This window comes from Haliaeetus albicilla, chromosome 23 (assembly GCF_947461875.1).
Source record: "Haliaeetus albicilla chromosome 23, bHalAlb1.1, whole genome shotgun sequence".
Taxonomy (NCBI): domain Eukaryota; kingdom Metazoa; phylum Chordata; class Aves; order Accipitriformes; family Accipitridae; genus Haliaeetus; species Haliaeetus albicilla.
In genome coordinates this window covers 23,527,303-23,548,530 of record NC_091505.1, presented here as the reverse complement: position 1 = coordinate 23,548,530, position 21,228 = coordinate 23,527,303, and the positions used below count along the sequence as shown (strand labels likewise).

The following is a 21,228-nucleotide window of genomic DNA, read 5'->3' as shown; positions in this document are numbered from 1 at the left end:
CCAAAAGTTATAGTTCTCAAACGTTAAAACAATCAAATACCTGTGACTGAATAGTACACATGATTATTGGAAGAAATATTTTCCAGGAAATTCAAAATAAGCTGAGCTGCAGCAGTGAAACCTACTCCTTTGAACTGGAGAAATTAATAGAAACAATTCTTGTGGTGGAATAAAGGAATGAAAGAGGGATTCCTCTTTCTTATGTGGAAATCCTACCATTTTCTTGTACTTCCTTAAGCTTTGACTCTAATAATCTACTCATAGTCTTACAGCCTTATCTTGTTTTATGAAAGCCTCGTTCAATAAATGTGGTGTTATTCCTCACCTTAAGCTACAGAGAATTTAGACTCTTCCCCATCACCATTTTCTTTCAAGCAGATCTGACTAAATCAGTTCCTTCCACACCTCAGGCAAGTCAAGGACTCTTAGATTCTGCACCTCACTTGGCTGTCAATCAGTTGACCCATTTCTTTATCATCTTATTCTCTTTACAGTAGAATATGACAAAACTATCACAAATTCATGCCCAGCAGTTCATTTTTCTAGTTCTTTCCTTTAAATTGTTCAGACAAAATGACAAGATCAAGTCTGGTATATTAAGCTGCAATAGCATGCACTAGATCAGGCTTTCTTTTAGTTTATAGAGCAAAGGCTTTATTGATCTCTTCTAATCAGAAGCACTGGGAGCAATTAGTTGAGCTTGTGAAGCTGGTGAATGTGCTGAGCAGCAGTTCATCTGCCCTAGGCCCAGAGTGCTAACGTACAAGAGGGAAAGGGAGAGATCGATTAAATGTGGTCATGCAGTTCTGGGAGGTGGAGTAAAAGGGAATTAAGTTCGAGACACTTATCACTCAAGATCATGCAATTTACTGAGAACACACAGGCACCCCGTATGTGTAGTTCTAAGGCTTCCTGAGTAGTCCCCTGCTACTGACTTTGATCTTTTCTGTTGGTTTGTATTTGCTTGTCAGAGACCATACACGCACCGCAGACAGCTTAATGGCAGAAGTTCTGCTATGCTCTGACGTACTGTGAAGCTCTTTTAGTCCAAGACCAAGTCTGAGCTAATAAATCTTCTGAACATCTCATCAGCATGAGTTTAATATCAGGAAAACTCTAAGTACATAGCTCTGGTCAGCTCAAAGCAAGCAGGTTTGCACACATTAGTGCTTATTTAGATGAAAATTGTTGGTGTGGTTCAGGCTAATGGGAATGGACTCAAGCTGGCTGTGCAGAACTGCCCAGTTAGCAGAGAGCATTTTTTAAAAACCTGGCTTCCTAGGGAAGCAAGACTTATACATTTGTACTGTCTGTCCATCTCTCAGTTGCACCAGCAAATTGTGAAGTTGTCATTTAACTTCAGCTAAATCTGGCAGAAACAGAGGTCTTAAAATAAAAGGTTTCTGCAAGCTTTGCGATAACAAACCCAACAAAATTCATATAAAGAGAGGCAGAAGAAAGAGACCGAACAGTACCTTCAATATAGCCAAGGTAGATAACTTGTGACTGTTAGACACTCTTTCAGACGTTTTTGAATGTGTACAACAGAGAATCGAAAGCATGCACACTGCACAAAATTAAAAATATATGCACAGTAGTAACTGCATTTTCAAATACCTTGTGAGCTTCCTTCAGATAAGCAGATTGATACTTCATCATTCCTATCATTATCATCCCCCACTTCAGTAGCAGTTTCCTCTCCTGGATTAAGTGCTGATTTAGAAACAAATTCAGATTGATCAGAGAAATCAGCAGGACCTCCTCTAGGGGGTGGGACCTCAATCCCCATTAAACGATATTTCCGTCTTCGATTCCCAATCCAAGTCTTGTAAGAGAAATAAACATGAATGATATCAGAAACTATAACAAAAGCAACAGGCCCACAACCAAGTGAAATTAGCACATCTATACTATAGGAACAAGAGTGTAGCCAGCAATTCAAGGGAGGTGATTATTCCCCCGTATTTGACCCTCACGAGGCTGCTTCCTGGAATACTCTGTCCAGGTTCAGTCCTCCAATACAAGGGAAAAGGGAAGGTGCACAGCAAAAGGAAAAGAAGCAACATTGATAAGTCACAGCAAGGGAAGCTCTGACTGGAATTAAGAAAAAAAAGAAAAAAATAATGCTTCACACTGAGGCACTGGAACAGTTTGTCCATAGGAGTCTTGGCACTTCTAATCTTGGAGGTACTCATCATTTTACTGGACAACATCCTGAGAAACCTGACCTAACTCTGAAGTCAATCCTGCTCTAAATAAAGAGTAGGACTAGGTGACCTTCTAGGGTCTCTCCCCACCTAAATTATTCAATTAATTTAATGTAAGATCTTTGATCCAGGTTCTCCCACTCTGCAACTTTCATAAGGGGACTAAAAAAGCATCCAATGGCCCAAACAGCCCACGTCTTCTAGGATTTCCTACAGCACAGAAGTTGTCCAAGGTGATAGCTCTACATCACTCCACTTTGATGACAGAACATAACTTGGCAGAATTAAGTTCACAGCAATATTATCCTTAAGTCCTCTTTGGTTGGAAGACAAGTCTTTAAGAAACATTGCTTGCAATAAGGTATTTAAGAGCATACTGTAAGCAGTGGTGGGAGATGAAACAGGTCCAAGACCAAGGAACCTGGAAACACATTCATGATCAGATGGGTATGGATGCTTTAAGTTCATTTTACATCAGTAAAACTGTGTTTCAAAAAATAAAATTAAAAAAACCCAAACAAAACACATTCAAAATTCTTCAAGTGGATCTGTGTAACTGTTAACTAACTTGCTTTCTCTGATAAAGAAAAGTCCACACTAAAAGTTATTAAAGACTCAAAATAGAGTTTATGATGTAATAAATTGTAATGTGATGTAATGTCTGCAACTCTTCACCTCTTAACTCTCTCCCTTCCTTTGCATTACTCAGGCTTTTGACTTCTCATCTAATTTCAATTCTGTTTAACAGCTCTTGTACTCCAGTCACTTTGTTCCATCCAAGTCAGTTTTCCACTGGCAACCAAAAATCCTTCTCAGAGCCAGGAATCAACTTATTTGCCAACTGCTAACTTCCAGTCTTCTTGACCTGGCTCTCCTCCCACCGCTACATCATCTAAAACTCAATAAATAGGAGCAGTGATGACAGCACTAGTGGGACTATCCTCATTGTTCCAGGATCTGACCACACGCTGGCCCAGGACGGAGAACGGTGAAGTTTGGCCACGTAAGCTATCACTATACAGAGTGTGCTTGATTACTGCAATGACGATGTACGCACAGCATGGTCATTACGAGGTTCTGAATCATGCTTAGTGCTGGAATTTCTGGATTGCTAAAAATCAAACACAGCTCTAGAAAGCACAGGGAGTTCATATTTTTGAAAACATATGATCAGAGCATGGCAAAATGCACACCCTTTCCATAAGGTCTGTGTTCCAATAGAGTTTACCAAACACATTAGAATATTATAGGATTTTTTTCTCTAAAGATACACTAAACATTACTCTGGCTTATTTCAGAAATACCTGCATTGCTCCTCTTTCCCATCACACTTCAACCACAGTTCTGATATATGGCATGAAAAGGTTTAGTAAAAAACTTTTTGCTTATAATGCCTTGATTATCAAATAGAAAAATTAAGAAATATTAACAGCAGTCCCAACTACTAAAGATAGTTCCATGCTGTGTCAGCCTTGAAAAAAAAAAATTTTTCTTAAAGCTGAATCTCTTTAACTAGCTAAAAGATGACATGCTTAACACTATTTTTAGCTAATCATTTTTGTTGGGTGTTATTTGCTTTCCCAGCTTGCCGATTTTCCTCTTTGAAGAATGTGAAACAGGTACACAGAGAGCTACCTAGATATTTTTGTACATTATATACAGTTTGGGGGAAAAAAAAAAAAAAAAAAAAAAAAGGAAAAAATCCACACAAGCAGCCCCTTCCAAAACCAGGTCTCTTTTTTCCAAACAGTGTATTGCCATTCTTTAAATTTTCTCATAATTTTATGATGGTAATAAATAGTGCTAATGACTACAAAATTTAAAAGCGAATCTGCTTCTTTTTTACTGAAAAATTCAGAAAAAAATTGAGGCGCTTGGGAAATGTAGAACTTGTCTTTTTATATACCTTTCAAAGCATAAAACCTTTCATTCGACATACTGAATATGTCATAGAAGATGAACATATTTTTATAGTGTCTCAAATTGAAATGGGAAAGAAAAGTAATAAGGCTCCATACCCTCCATGCTACATTTAACAGTGAATATTCTGGAGCAGTACAATGGCGAGGGTGAGAGCAGACTAGTATTTCTACATAGGAAACCAGCTTAATAATTCTATATCCCTAAAATACTACCTCCTTAAAAACTTCAAACATCTGTAAAGCGCATGTGATCAGACTCATTAAACCTACTTACAGCAGCCAGCAATGAACTCAGAAGCAACTTCCCCAGTTTCAACTGAACAGATGACCGGCAAGAGCGAGGGAAGAAAGGCTGGAGTCCAGGCAGAAGGAGCCAGCATATGTCTGCCCTCAGGCAGCTTACAAGTAAGTGGACTGGCAGGGAGCCACTTAAAAAGCGTGATTACAGCTCTCCAGATACTGAGGTTAGGGTGTCAACGTGCTAGAAAGATTCTAGGTTGGAACCTTCAGAAATTCCACTTAACTGAAAAAATAAAGATGGAAGATTCCGAGTTGTTTTTCCAATGTTTCTCTTGACCACAAGCCAGATCCAGACTAGGCCTAGAGCCCCCGAAAAGAAGAGCCATTAGTCAGCTGCGAAGAATGAGTGGCCCTTCTGCTGCAACTGCTCGATTTTGCTGCTAAACTCAGACTGAAGCACTACCTTCAATAATCCAGCTTTTATCTGATGAGCTGCTGGGAAAGAGGAGGAGGTATCTTTAGCCTACGGTGGGTGCTTAGGAGTAGCTTTTGACCTCTTATGTACAAAAGCTTTATGTTCTATTAATAAAAAAATTAAAAATTGTCATGCACTTTTCTTATATTCCTCATATATTTCAGAGGAGTTTGGTAGTTGTCACCCGTCCTTCTCAAATGTCTAATGCCTCGCTGCCAAGACGACTATAGTGCTTTCAGATGCTATTTTGGTATGAATGAATAGAATTAGTCAAGAGAAATATAAACAAATATGTGTAAGTAACTACAAAAAACACACCAAACAAATGTAATCAGCAATAATTATAACATAAGCCAAAGAAATATTGTAAGTTTAATGAAGTATTGGCCAGAGTTCACATATTTAAATATAACATAGCTCTTTTTTTTATTTCCCTCTTTTGGTGTCTTGGGAACATGAAAGACATTTGAGGGTGCAAATGTTCATGATGTTCAGGTACAACCAGCAGTCACTTTGCAAGTCCACTCTCCTACTAGAAGTACAAAATTTACCAAATAAAATGCCCTGTTCAACCTTAAAAGATTAAATCCAATGGAACTATGCATAGTGGCAAACACTATCTTTCCTTGTACTGGAAAACAGATCTGATACTTTTTGTACTGGAGATCTTTCAAGCCAGTATGGGTCATAAGGATCAATCATTTGTACTTCTGCAAAAGCAACATTTATCTGGACAAATCATGAATTTCCATTAAAAAAGGTATTAAAAGGGAAAAAAGGAGACGTGTATTTACTTGAATTAAAACAAGTGATATGTATATATAAGTATTTTAGTTATATATATTTATAAAAACTTATATTATTTATATAATATATATTTGTTGTGTGTATTATTTGATGTATATGTATTTTCTTGGTCTTATATATGTACTTAGTACTATTTGACATACACTATTTTTTTTTTTTTTTTTTACATCACCAATGGAGAAACAGTTGCTAGTTGCACACTACCTAGAATTCAAAGTAGGGTGAAATCCAAAGGCAACAAAGTACAAGTACTGAAAGTGGAGAGCTTTTTCCAGAAGTGTCCCTCAGTCCAACTCTTCTTGGCTGAACATGCAGTAAAGGGTGGAGATGCCGTGGTTCACTCACGCCTTACAGCGGACTGCATCATGGCTGTGTCCTGACTCCTTAGGTGAAAAAGACCGTGCTGCACACTAACCTCCATACATCAGTGTTTCCTACTGAAGAAAATGCAGGTTGGCAGGTAAGGAGAGAGGCACAATATGATGTGCCTATATAGATCCCAGAAGAAATTTAGGACAGAACCTCTAGAGCACGTGATGGAAAATACCTGTCCTACAGCTCGTACACACAGAACATGCCCTAGAGAAAGGACAACAGGAAGCACTGAAGTTCACATATGTCCTGTAGCATTAATTCAGCCTTTACAAACCAAAGAAATAGTACAGCATAGTGCAGGACCAACCTCCACCTAATTCTTACTACAGTTCTCAAGTCTGCCATACAGAGGAACCAGAGACCAAGGTAGGACAGATACTGGCAACACCACCAGTTACTACGAAGAAAAGAAATCTTTTTGTTCATTCATGTGTCTATGTTCTAATACAGGTTATGCCAGAGAGTCTTACAGAGTTGATTAGAGCCCAGTATACCTACCCTGAAGACAAAAGCATTTCAAGCAGATGCAACTGAAAGATGTATACAGAACCTCATACTGTCATCGCATGTGTGCCAGTAAGGATGTTCTTAAGGGAGCAAAGTAAGGGAGACGAAGCATGGGTATCAGTCTTACTGTTCTGTGAATAAGGTATTTCATATCCAGGAGGCCCATTTTGAGATGCTGTCAGTGGAAACAGCTTCACCTTTCAGAAAGCAAACTGAAGAGCTTGGAAAATAAGGAGAAGCTTTGTTCTCTACAGAGAAAAGAGTAATTCTTTTCAGTCTCCAAAAGTAGAATTTAATTTTTTATAATTCACATGTGCTTAGGAAAACAAGCAAGTAAATAACCAAATTAGTGTTCAAAACTGAAAGTAGCTTTGGTACCATTTTGATACACCAACCCAAGAGAGATCTCCATAAAAGAACAGTTTCAAATAAGGGCTCCTAGTTCTGCTTTTGTAGCAATGTCAGAATTTTAAGAAAGAGGTGGAAAAAGAAGATGAAGGCTGAAAGGACTAGTCACAATTGTCATGCCTATTATGAGTGAAAGGAAGACTCATGTTTTTGTACTGACTACAAAGACAGTCAGACTCTTTTCTGAAGAATGGAAACACTCTGAGCGAATAAGACACCCACAGTTTGAGAGTGATGATGTGTCTGGTAATTGGGAATACAGTGGCAACAACTGATGCTGTACCAAACTTCCCAACCTCTGGAAGAGATAATGTGCAATGGTTCTCAGGAATCACGTTATCTACACCAAACCTGTAGTTCCTAAAGCAATCCTTCCTCAACGACACCTATACAGACTATCAAATTAAAGTGACCCAGAATTCTTTGCAGTACCCTTTGCCCTCTATCACATCTCAACCTGGCTTCAGGACAGTCTTGTAAAATTTTTTTTTCTTATTTTTGAGCATTTTCTTTGCTATGTTGACAATGATTTTTTCCTTTAAGCAGTAATGAGAAATATTTCCCCTGTATTTTTAGAAAGGCTTTTTTGTATCTTAATAGCAATCTTAGTAGCACTTTTCAGTCTTCTAGGATATCCCTAAAAAATGTAACACTTTTACCTAAAATCTTACTCAAGTCTAAAGAGAACATCAGACAGCTCGTAGTGCTCCTGCTGCTGCTGATCAATAAGACTCTTACCTGAGGGCTTTTTTCTATATATAGACTGCAGAAAGAGCAAGAGAGCACTTCCCAACATGGTCATTCATTATGTAATACGTGAAATCTATTTCAAGCTTCCTCATGAAATTTTTAAAGGCTTTCATCTGTCCTATTTTTGCTTCTGCGACAAGATAAGGGAAGACTCTAGATTTCTTACCCGCACTATTTCACAGTCAACATTTAATTCTGCAGCCACAGCTTCAATTTTCTCTCTGCAGACTGAGCCCAGGCTGGTCATGCCATTGTCCCAGTATTTCTTTAGGGTAGCTAAGTCTCGGTCACTAAATTGTGTGCGGTCCTGTAACTGTAAGATAAAAAAAAATACTGTTAGACTTAAAAAAAATTCTGCCTATGCTATTCATTTAATTTCCAGAGGTCTTGCATACAGTAAGACACACATGTTATACTGTCTCCATGGCTTTTCTTCTCTTTTAACTCTCCCTTAAGAAATTTTTTTTTAAGTTTGTTTTTTTATCCAGGGCAGTACAGAGTTCCCTGGGATTTGCTTTAAAGGCAATGGCAGTGCTAACACAAGTTTAAAGCACTTCAGCTTTGTTTCAACTCCACCTGATTTTTTTAATTTGTTTTATCTCATTCTATAAGGCCTTACTGAAAATAACTTTCTTCCCCTTGTGCTGTTTACTCTCTCCACCCAATTTATGCAAATTATTCCTTAAGGCTTTTCAAGTTTCTCACCCTCCCCCACCTAGAGTTCTTTTATCTTACTGCAAACTACAATACATGCATAATTCAAAGGATTCTGAGTTCCTAAAGGGAATACTTTAATGTTTATTTGGTAAGCTTCAGAGTTTAAATTGGTTCCACTGTTTATTTGCAAGTTCCCTAACTCTTTGTGTACATTTATCAAAGTATGTGATAGTGGATTACTGATAAAAGGAGTAACACTGAAAAACAAATCCTAGACATGCTACCACTCCTTGAACTGTTGTGGGCATATGGTATCATTTGCTAGTAGAACTTACAAGCTTTATCAAAGGCTTTTAGCCCAGAATTTTAACCAAAATCTACAGTTTCTTTACACCAACCCATGTTTGTCACTTCTCCTGCTATTAGTAGTACATAAACGCAACAATAAAGTCTGCACTAGTAAGCTGTAGCCACATGTGCCAAATTTGTCATTATTTCAACAGTTGAATTTTGTAAGACATAATCATGATTTCAATAGCTGAAATATGCGTTTGCTCATTTAAAAACTGTTGAAAGTTAGAATAAAATAACTTTAAAATGAAGTAAAAATAAATTTTGCAGAACTAGAATCATTTGACAATCTTCTACAGTTACCAATTTTAATTTTTGTTAATCTTCAGAATATGGTAATCCTTGCAATTTTCTTCTTTTAAAAATTACTATTTCTAAAAAAGTTAGAAGCACCTGAGTCTCCTTAATGTATGAAAATAAAATAGAGGTATCAAACCCTTGTCTCCTTGAAATAATCCCAGGTGGTCCAGTAAAAAAAAAAAGTACCAGTTATATTCAAATATGGTCCATTATTAACTGCTACCAGGCACTCCGATTTTTTTCTTGGCTATCATTTCATACATTCAGGTACAGAATTAGAGAAGCTGCCCATCCATCAGCTGACGTCCTACACACAGGACCCCAAGAGGTTCCCCGCAGAGCGAGGCGGGAGGTGCGGAGAGCCCGCGGGCACACCACGCACGCTGCCCGGGCGCAGCTCTCCTCCGGTCCTGCACCTATTAGCAGCCACGGCACACGAGATGCACTCCCGGACGGCACGCCGCAGTCTATATTTTAATCTAAAAGGAATCCAGTTGGCACATTTCAAGGCTGCTCTAGGCTGAGCAGCGAAGTGCAGTAAGTGGACTTCACCTCAAGAGCACCCTGCTGAGCAAAGCGAAATCCCTGATGCCCACTCACCCTTAGCAGATGCCAGTTTTCCCTGTATGCTTGACCTGAGCTCCAAGCCATTTTCAAAGAACAAAAGTATAGTTATCTCCTGAATCACTGCAGCAATATCTCCTCTTATAGCTGTTGGGAAAATAGATTGTAACTTCTGGAAGTGATGGGAAGAGCTCTTGCTCTGCAGTCGGGGAGCAGCAGCCAAGCGTTGAGGAAGGGGAAGGCAGAAAGGAGCGCGATAGCAACACTCAACTACATGGAGAAACAAGTCACTCTGGCCTATCCCACTTTCCTGAACGCTCAGGGCAACTTCACCTTCTAAAGTACGCTGAGCATTTTTTAGACATAAATAAGTAAGTGACATTCGCTGTTGGTTGTGGAGAGTTCACGCTGACAACACTGCTGTAACAATCCACCACTCACACAGCTTCCTGTGATCTGCAATTATCAGGAAAATAAAATAAAAAATTTCTTCATATTTAATATGCACAGCTTAAATAATCCACCTGGAACATGCTGTGGAAATTTCCCATCCCCAGCGGAGGGGTGAAATGAGAGAAGCAAAAGGAAATCTGCCTAATATTGCTGCAGATGTAAGGGAGCAAACTCCAGTTAGTGTTGTCTTCTCTCACCTAGTTGCAGCAGCCAAATTAGAACAAAAACCAAAGGCTGCACAGCTGATGCTGGAGTAAGTTCAGATTTCTGCTTGCCACATGATTTTCCAGTTATCTAACAAAATGCTGCTTCTACTGAAAGAATACAGGGCAAGAATACTCGCTAAGAGAAAAGCTTTAGTTGTAACATGCAAAAGGATCCCACGTTAGACAAAAGACACACAATAACTGACTACAGACAGAGTTACCAAAGGGATGGTACTGTAGGAAGGGTGCAGAGGCTGCTCAGCTTTTACTTACTAAATACAAGAATTTTAAGTGGAGAAAGCAGTGTTTAGCAAAACCACCTGGCCTTCAAAAATTTTACTTAAAAAAGCAGTGTCATATCTTTTTCATTTTAAGTGGATGTATGTTAATTCTGATGAACTACTACAAATGTTTTAATAAAAATCTTATTAGATAAATCACTATTCAATGGTTGTCACCTCACAACTGCTATATAATTTTGCTACAAGACCAGGGTTGTAGAGTCAGTCTCCACAGTTTAGATCAAAGTAGATGTTTTAAAATTACAGGAACTCCCCTGTAGCTACATTCCCGAAGAAGTCTTTTGCAGCCACTTTGGGGGGGGGGAGAACTTAAAATTTTTGTTTTACCTCCTTGTCAAAAATAATCCCTACTGTTTCAGATGACAATATGTATTTTCGCTTTTTTGTTGCAGTTACTGCCACGCCAGGTACTTTATCCTTTCACTCGTTCCTGAAGAGCTCGTGCAGCAGCATGTGAATCACACTGATACCAATCACAGGTCAGAGAAGGAAATGGAGAACAAGTCTTTTCAGTCAACTGATATGAAAGAAAAAACAAAAAACCCACAACACACACCACATGAAAGAGTCCAGAAAGCAGGAACAGAACTGAGGGGAAAAACAAGCGCATGTAAGTAGAAAATGGTACGAAAAGTCAGGTCCCCTCAGGGTTGAGGAGAGCAGCCTTACTGAGATGCCTGGCTCAATCCAGCCCAGCAAACTCAGCGTATTCTCCAATTAGTACTTCTCATCCTGCTTTAATTTTTCTACTTTGGAGTCTCTATCTCATTTTTGCCATTTTTTTCTACCAAGATCAACACTGAGTAACGTATTGAACACAGCCGAGCAGGTAGGAATTGAGCCTCAGAGAAGCTGAAAGCGCTGTCTGCAGAAAGGTACGTTTTGGCAGCGCGATGACTGTACTACAGCTGGTCAGTCTTTGCAGCAATGAAAGACAGAATCTATCAGGTTTCTGGACTTGAAATTTTACCAGCGCCCCGAAAGAAAGATTCTCGACGTTTAAGGGCTCTGATTCACAAAGAACCTGCTGAAAGGCCAGCAGGTCACCGCGTATGAAGTGAGCCGCAGGAGCTGTCTGCCTGCACGCTTGTGCACAAAGTCAGCTGCTTTACGGTATCTCAGAGAGCACAAAGGAAGATCGTTTACTTACTCTGCTCTCACTTGCTGCACCACTGTAACAGGATCAGTCTCGACCCTTATGCTCACTAGATGCAAATAACACTTCAGCTTGTACAAAATGTAGATCCAGACTACCCACCTTTGTATAACTGATGGTGCCATATGCCTCTTCATGAATTTCTGAGGGAAATCACAAACTATGTTCAATTGCAGGATTGTCCCCTTGACAAAGATTATACCTAAGTTTGACACCTGCATTATAAATTGCTCCAAAATTACATAATGCTTTTATAAAAGTTAATTACTTTTGTGAGAAAAAGGGTAGAATTTCTACATTGAACATATAACTATACTTCCATCAATTTAGTTATTAACCTTCTCATGCTTAGTATCATCAGAGGAGCTGAAGAAACAAGAGGAGGAACCCACAGTCCTATAAATATCATAACATTCATGGTTATGCATCAGTTAGCATAGAAAAAAATATCAAAAGGTAATACTGAAAGCTTCATATTTAGGACATAACTTTCCACAGCTGAAGACAAGCCAGTAATTCAGTTCTTGTTTTCACTTCATTATAACAACTATTATGAATACAATTCTCATTTCCTCTCTTCAGATCCCCTGCTTGCTGATTCGAGGCTCAGCTTTATCCTCAGCAGTGTTAACTGTTTGCTGAATTCTCTACATTTACCAGTTCTGTTGTCCACAGTTTGAAAAGCAGAGAAGCTTCTTCCAGCAGAAAATAGACTATCAACTCACAATGAAAAGCAATCCTTGTGAACAAATTGAATCAGCAGTTCTGCCGAGCGCAGGGTTAAACCCTGCTTATTCTCTGACCTCTCAAGTGTAGTAACATTCTTATAAGAGATGACCCAGTTTATTATAGACATTCCTGGCACTTTGCCGAGCCCCTCATAATACCCACTGTGCATGCAATATTTGTGGTGCAAATCTGGTGTCTATAATTGGTATGAATAATTGCATTGCAGTGGAGTGTCCTTACCCCATCTTTTATTAGAGCCTGCTTTTTTAGATCAGTTTTTATGCATGAGTTGAAAATGTTTCACACCACATGCACAAAAGCTATACACAATCTTCAGATTATTAATAAAAGACATTAAAAAATGAAAGAACTACAGCTTTAATATAAATGTAATAACTATTGCATTTATGCTGCGACTGAGCACTGTACGTTGCTAACAAAAAGTTATGTTTATTTAAACTGCAGTGAAATCATATTAAATCAACAGTTCAGTTCTGATGCTCTGTGATGAAATGTTCTAAGATAATGGTTATTTATAGCAAACAAACCTCTCACAACAAATTTTAGTCACTACTGCTCAGAAACTCTATCACAGAGAAACAGCAAGAAATCTCAGAAAGTAATACTTTTTTTTGTATATTTTAAAGGTTCTTTAAAGTTTAGTAAAAAGTAAACTAGGACAAACAGTGACACTTACTTCCTAGCAATCCCAGTATCTTATAAATTGGAGGCACTTCTTACTTTAAGTTACCCTAAACAAACACGTCCAATCTCCTTTTGAGCCAACCTAAGGTTAGCTTGATTTGATACCTACTCTTACACTGGAACAAGTAAGTCCGTATCTGCTTCTCCACACTCTTCATATTTTTAAAGCTCTCCATCACACTTCTCCACTCCCTCCCAGTCACTTCTTTTCAACTCTGAAGAGATACAGCCCATTTGGTTGTTCATTATATGGCTGTTCCGTGCCTTTGATCACTGTCACTGCTTCTCTGTTATATTTTGGGAGAAATGGGAAGATCAGAAGTGCACACAGCATTCAAGGTATGAACAAATCCTAGATTCTTCTATACAAGCATAGTGTTAGCTTACTTTGTTCACCATTCCTAATGATGCCAGCATTCAGCTCTCTGAACTTTGATGCTACTTAATGTTTAACTGACCTTTTCAGAGGATTATCAATTCATATCTCAGGATCTTATTTGTATGTAATAATAGTTATTTCTGAATCAATCATCACACATATGTTCCCCCTTTCCCATCTGTACCATTTAATATTATTCTTACTCTTCAGTTTATTTTATCTTGATTTCATTGCCCATACACAAATTCTGAGGGTCTAAATTTCCCTTAACACTACCAGCATATTTCACCTCATTAAAGCTATGCCAGATTACACATTCCTTCAGTTTGAGGTTTTAAGTTCAGGTTTCACAACTGTCACAGAGCTGTCCCCCATTTCAGTGATACCCAGTCTCCTGCTACAGAAGCAGTCCTGCTGCTTTGGCTAGACACTGATGCTCATACACAGTGTACATTGCCCGTGCAGGAGCGGTGCAATCGGAAGCATTTTTGAAAGAACCATACTTTCCACAGACAGGCAGAAACTGCATGCGTTTCCACACAGTAAAGCCCTAAAGACTCCCAGGCCATGCATGATTCTCCCCAGGGAAAAAAAATGAAAGGCAGCTCGTGGCCGTAACTACCAGAGCTATTCAGAGAGCTGGTATCTAGACACTGCCTTTCCCCGAGTCTTGACAGGTCCCCTCTCATCAGGTGAGCAGATAAGTACCCATCACGAGATACCTTCAATCTTCTGAGGACAAAAAAATGTACCTGAAGGCCCCTAGCAAAGCAAATGACTAGGAGAGAGTTGCTACTACCAGCTCCATTCAGAGCAGAAGATACAGCAGCAAGCTGCACAGCCTTCAGGCAAAAAGGTGTTTGGAAACAGACTGCAAGCCAAATAGCATCTGAAGGCACCCTTAAACTATTATTGCTAACACGCTGCTAGTGCACAAACTGTTAAGATTCCTGGAAGAGAGATTTTTTGCATCTTTTCCCACTGGTTGGGTAAGCTTGAAGTTTGCTGCGGTGGAAGCAGGACTGATAAATATTTCATAGTACCACAGCTTGAAAAGAGCTGTAACTGCTTCAACACTCAGACAAAATTACATATATTCTGTTAATATGTGTTTCTTAACCAAACACAGCTAAGAAGGAAAAAAAAAAAAAAGGAAAAAAAAGAAAGAGATATCAGTGCAATAGACTAGTCTAGCCAAAAAATTACACTCTAAACTCCAGTCATCTCACTCCATAATTTCCAAAACCAACTTCCAATCCACACAAACTGAGAACTCACCCTTCTTCTTGAGATTTTGAACTAGTTTGTTAAGTTGTGAACATTCAGCCGCAAAGTAAACTGATATTTAGACAGTAATTATCATGATTCTTACTTAACCTATTAATGTCTTCCTCATATTTGACTACAAAGTTTGGTTTTCCAATTCCTGGCCCGATATGACATATTTCCAGCCTGCAGGATCACAGCGTACAATAAGCCTAGGTGATTTGTGGAACTTAGGTGCAGCATGACATATAATAAAAAGATGTATTTTGTCTGAAATGATGGTAAGACTTGCCTTCTCTTTGCATGAATTGAAGGATTGCTGTTGGGAGTAGTGAAAAGGTGCTGTTCACAGCAAGAAGGTCACGACACGCTATGCATGTTATTATTATCTAAGGTAAACATTAACAAAGTGAAATACCTTGAGATATGTGGTGAAATATTTCACAGAAAAAGGAAAAACATTAACCAGTTATCCAAATGACACAGAAAACATGAACAAGGACAGTGTTCACAATTCAGTCCTGTTGAGATCTTCAGGTTGGCTTGTCTGTCTCTCTTGCTGAAGACTCCGACTACCTTACTCAGACATGCTCTAACCAACTTGACTAAAATACAGTTTTCTTCCCCTTGCCCTTCTAGGGGAAAAGAATGCAAACAGGTGAAGAGAACTTCACAAGTTAGTACTGGTATAATTTTAAAACAAAAGGTACAACTAAGATACACTTTGACTTTAGGTAGCTTTAATCCCTATGGGTTCTTATTTTACTTTAAAAGCCACTCTAAAATATTTTCCCTCCAGCGCACGTGGGCTTACAGCGGCAGCCGACAGTTTGCATGAGACTTACATCAATATAACTACTAAAGAAAATACAGACCGTAGTCCAATAAGGTATCTCCCCCACCTAGTCTCCTCCACACAATCCGGCTGTCTTCCCCATGCCCACAGCTGTGCCAGCACAACTGGTGGCAGGTTTCACACTGACCAGCTCCTTTACCTGATTCAAAGTGCATCTACTGTACTCTTTCTGTGACAGGCAGGACTCTGAGGGGAGCACTTTAATGCCACTATCTCCAGAATTTTATTCAAATAGGCAATATTGAAAAAGCAATTTAAAAATAAAAATTTAGCACAGGAACTCTCCACTCATTTCAGGTATCTGCCCCCCAAAATGCATGCCAGATGGAGAGGCCAGAGACCCCAAGCTGAAGCTCTAGGCAGATTCAGCCAACCTGCCTATGGCAGAAGTTCCACCAAAGTGCAGCAGTTCACTGTTCAAGAAGGTATTGAAGCCATCACTACAATGCAGTGTTGCTCCAGGTAAGGGGAAAATACAAGACCAGCTCCCCCGTGAGTTTCTCCACCAAGGGCAGTGTTCCATTGAAACCTCGCACGAACTAGCCCAGACGTTAACATGAAAGACAACTTGAGTTTCATTTAAAATCCCATCCAAGACCCATGCTACATACCATGTGATTTACTATGCCTGCTTCTGAAGGATGATGGGCAGAAATAATTATAAGACCTTAATCTGCTCTCTTAATGACTTTGTGTTTCAGACTTTATATTAAGACCACTAGAACAGTTTCTAATCAGACATTTTAAAAAAAAAAAAAAAAAGGCAAAACCAAAGCCCCACTCTCCCCCAAAATAAAACTTCACAACTAAGCCAGGCACAGCTTACCTAGACTCAACACCTATGTGACAAATGTTTTTCATAGTTAGCATACCAAGTTATAGCTACCATAAACACTAACCATTCTGCTAAGACATCAGATGTAGCTTAAGCAGTTAGTACACTCAAAACTTAAATGCAAGGACAAAAGCAAATATGTTTTCCCCCTTTTAATTGTCTTCAACCAGTATCTTCACTGCTATTTTTGAATCCTTGTTACCCTTCCACCACCCTGTGAAAAACCAAAAATCAATGCATTTGTAAAGGCCAATGCACTGCACATGCACCATGACTAAATACAGAACTCTGTAATTTCCAAAGACATTCTCATGAATAACTGAGAGGGTGATATTTCTAGACTAATATTCATTAACAGTCAGAATTACGTCATTTTACAGCATAGCTGAGCAGACTAGAAAGAGTTTCTGCAGAACTGCACAGTTTTTATTTCTCTCTTGATGCAGTTGAAGGACAGGGCAAGGAAAACAAAACATCAAGGCAAAAGATTAAAAATTCAGAGCATCTAAAGGACTATCTTCTCCACTTTAAACAAAATACAGATTAGCCTTTTTACTGTTTGAATGGCAGTAATTGCCATAATCGCAGTTCTACAACTGTATCCATTCTATTTCTGTTCCCTCACGGTCTTTCTTCAAAAGACTTTCACATCTGAAACTGAAGTTTCCTAGGAAGTAGGAGCTTTTTCTCTCTTTTTGTTTTCTTACACCTGTGTATACAGCAGTTTTAGAGCGCCAATTCCTAAACTTGTCTCCTTAAGAAGGCTAATTATGCATTCAAATCAGAGAAAGTGCATCCACAAATCTGGAAACAGATGTTGCCAAATGGGACTGTATTAACCAACAGGCTTTATGCATTTTATTGATTAACAAAGACACAGGAGTAAAGGTCTAAGGAAAAAGAATTCCCTAATAACCATCCTTAATAAGCAGGCACTTCCACATCCTTGAAGGTTGTAAACTTACTGCGGAAATTTATTCTACAGCTTGTGTCAGATATCTAGCACGACCACCATGCCTCAACAACCTGTCCAGTGCTGGAAAGTAGGGGACAGCATCATGCCCCACTCCCTTTACTGCTCCCAGCCACATGCTCCTGCTGCCAACTTTGAGCTGGCTCTGGCACTCGTCTGATCCCCAGTAAGTACATTCAACTCACTAAAGACAAACTCAGCAGAAGAGTATGCATCTGACAGGTCAGACGCTTGACCTGGATTACCTTGCAATTAGATACTAGCACCAGTGCTATGGATGGGGTGGCAGTACACCAGTAGGGAGGGGGGGTGGAAAACGTCCCCCTTTCAACAGTGATGTGCTGTGAAATCAGCTCAGCCGAACAGTGAAACTGTACTCTGGGACACTCACCAGCTGCTTGGTGTCTTAAAAGGTCATTAAGTGATAGAGGGAAGGTGCCTTCCAGAAAAGGGCTACATTTAAAAAAGCCTACTCAAGAGTACTAGGACTCAGGAAAAAAAAACAACAAAAAAAAAAGACAGAATAAGCAACAACAGGATTTGTATAAAAGTACTGGTTCCTCTGGGAGATGCTCTTATAAAGTGTTATCTATATAAACAGAAATAAGTGATACTACCGAAGTCTGCAGAAACTATGTGTGGTACAGTTAACATCTAGCAAAAGCCTGAGAGAAAACACAATTAATGTGGTGGTCCTTAGACTCCTACTTATACAGGAAATGCTACCAAACTCACACCTTTTGAAGACTAAACAGAAGAACTGAAAATAATAAAAAAAAAAAAGAAAAAAGTACCAGGTACAGAAGGGAGGAGAAGGCAAGGCAAGGTTCTTCCATTACCTAGACATCATTGCCAAAGCAGCACACATGACACTCACAGCTCAATGGTATGGGGGGGGGGTGTTGATGGGATAAGTTTGGTTATCATGATAGCCATCTCCCTAGCTATTGCTTCTGATATAGCTGGACTAATATCTAACAGCCTCTTGAAAGCTTGGTTGTACCACCCAACCTGCAGGTTTAGGGCGTCTTTTCATGGTAAGCAAGCAGAATTGACATGCTCTTCAAAGAGAAGCTAGCAGACTACTCTCGAATGGAAATGCTGAACAGTAATCAAACAAAAGAGGTGGACAGAGGTATTTTCCTGACAAAAGCTGTTTCATACCTCGTGTTATGGTTTGGAGTCCTTTGTGAATTGAGGACACCAACTTGTCTGATTCTGCCTAATGTGAAATGACATATATGTGGATAAAATTAGACTTGATAAAGTTACTACAGGTAGCGTGGACTAATTCTGTGAATGTGCAGAGTAGCTGAAGAGGGAGCTACTCTCTTAAGCATTCGGTTGCCTCAATTAACAATCATTTCACTTTCAATATAAAAAAAACTTATTCTGAGCTCTAAACTCTCAGTCCTTATCAATTCAGATGTTATATTTCAGCTAATCGCACTATTCATATGTCTGGGTATCACATTACTTGACACAGGATTATGACCATGACCTGCTTTTAAAGATATACATCAACTTTACATTAAATGAAACATTGTACCTGCAGACAATGTTTGTATTAGTCAAAGTATAGAGGGGAAAAAAACCCCACAAAATATCAATAGAACAAACTTTTCAAAAATGCATTTTTATAAGCTTTTCATTCCTTCACTTGATGCATTAGATACTTATATGGAGATATACTTACTGCTCTTTTTCTGGAACAACCTGTAATCCAAGGCACAGTAAGGTTTCCTGAAATCTGTAGAGGAGAAGGAGGAAACAGAACAGAAAACAACAACAGCTTAGGTTGCTATAATAGCAAATACTGAGCAGCTTTCAGAAGACTTCAGTATTGTGCATTCAATTCTGATAAGAACGTCTTTAAAACAGGTTAAGATTTAAAAGCAAAACAAAGTCTCACATAGCCTTACTGTTGTAAGGCTAAAAACAAAGGGTAAGGGTAAGATAACACGACGGGAACTCAGGTGTTTCTGTACTTCTGCTATCTCAAAACTTGTATTTCAGAACACAAGTTTTGTGTTCTTCACTTTCAATGCATCACAAAACTGGTAAGATTAAGCAGACTGGAGTTAGACAAGGGCCAATGTCACATATTTTTCAATTACATCAGTTAAACTTTCAGGAAAAAACCTATCACGTTAGTAACTGAGCTATTCAATGTCACATGTTAAGGATTTGCATATTAGCAGAAAAACTAGGGACATCAGGTAGGAGAAGGAAGGGCAAGGGGTGTGAAGACAACGGTTAGCTGCCTTGATTCCCATTGCTTCTCCATCATTCCCAGAGGTCAGAATTTATTAAATAATAATCTTGGATTGTTTTTCCTGGCCATCTGAAATGTGTCACAGCCTGGAATATTTTAGGCTTATTTAGGATTCCATGTTCATCTGCTGCTGCAGACAACCAATGCTTGAGAGACTAAACATAGCTCTTGAGAGATTAATCAATCTCAAATCATTATACACACTATGTATGTGAGGAAGAAAAATCTCTGCACTTCTGCTGACTGTATCAAACTACGCTAATAGTTTTTGTATTTGCGAAGTGCTCTACTAATGAATCTTGTAGCATGAGCATAACCAAATATAGAATACCTGGTACACTTTGTCTAGTGTACAAGCCATAAGATACTTTTATTCTTCAAGCTTTTAGCTGGAAGCGCTTGGAGGTGACCTAAGGTCAGACACTTTCTTATTAGAGCACGAGGCGGGTTGACAGGGGCTAGAAATGAACACCCTTCCCCCCTAAGGGCAAGTTTACATCAGCTTTTGTGTCTAAAATATTAATTTCTTAGTCACACACACATTTTAGAAATTCTGTATAAACTAGGTCTATTACAATTCTATATCCCACACAACAGCTTCACATCACAGAATCCACTGTAAATGCATCCTCAGTATCCACCCAGATGGCTTCTATTCACAAATTTAAAGTGGGGCTACAGAAAAAAGTGCTTTTCTATATGAATAAAGCAGTCAGTCTGGCAGAGCATTAACGGTTACTTGGAAGACAAATGCACACAAGTTCTGATAGGCATGATGCCAAATACAACTAGTTTATCTCAATATAACTACTTGAAAGACAACATGCAAGTATTCTGAACTGGTTCTATAAAAAAGGCAGAAGGGTTGGTTTTTTTTACATTTGGGTTTCTTTTCTGAGTGAGATGGAGAGTTATCCTGCATCCACAGGTAACTCCAGTCCTAGTCCAACTGGGAAGCTACAGTGAGTTGCAAAAATGACAACCTGAAATGCTTGTCTTGGAAAGATATTGTGTCTCAAATGGCAACTCTGGCAGATGCTAAAGAAAGTTCAAAGGTACAGCAAGACTTGTGTATTGCCAATGCTGTTACCTTAATTAAAGCAGCTACACTAGATGAGGTCCCTACATAATCTTTTCCCAATTCACCTGTAGATTTACTGTCCCAAATTCAGTGCACTGGAACAAACCAAGAGCCCCAACCCAGTCCTGGTTGCTGTGTCCCCCAGCATTACTTGAGGCCATACGCAGTGTTTTTGCAGCCTGCTCACAGCTGCTGTCTTCCCCAGAACCCCACAGGTTCTCCTCACTCATGCAGCTGGAAGTATTTCATCCCAGAAATAAAGTGGAGGAACTCCTGTGACAAAGGTAACTCCGCTTCTGTTACAAAAATGAGTCACAAAACACTTTATTCAAGTCTCTTCTTCAGAAGACCATGTTGGTCACACTACCAAAAGCTGCACTGCCCAAAGTTAGCAAGAAAGTCCTCCTCTTGTCTTCCAAAGTTCCTAGGGAAGTAAACAAATTGCTCTG

General features: G+C 39.1%; 1 protein-coding gene across 10 annotated transcripts in view; it reads right to left on the bottom strand.

Annotated features, from left to right (window-relative positions):
* Nucleotides 1-21,228, bottom strand: part of HDX (highly divergent homeobox) — a 54,793-nt gene that overhangs the window by 15,586 nt on the left and 17,979 nt on the right. For 9 of the 10 annotated variants that reach the window (XM_069811551.1, XM_069811554.1, XM_069811553.1 and 6 more), the window contains 3 exons: nucleotides 19,120-19,173; nucleotides 7,858-8,004; nucleotides 1,618-1,825 (listed from right to left, as the gene is read on the bottom strand). In XM_069811551.1, the coding sequence (XP_069667652.1) occupies nucleotides 1,618-1,825; nucleotides 7,858-8,004; nucleotides 19,120-19,173 (409 nt within the window). The remainder of the gene's footprint in view (nucleotides 1-1,617; nucleotides 1,826-7,857; nucleotides 8,005-19,119; nucleotides 19,174-21,228) is intronic. The other variant, XM_069811555.1, reaches the window with a different exon arrangement.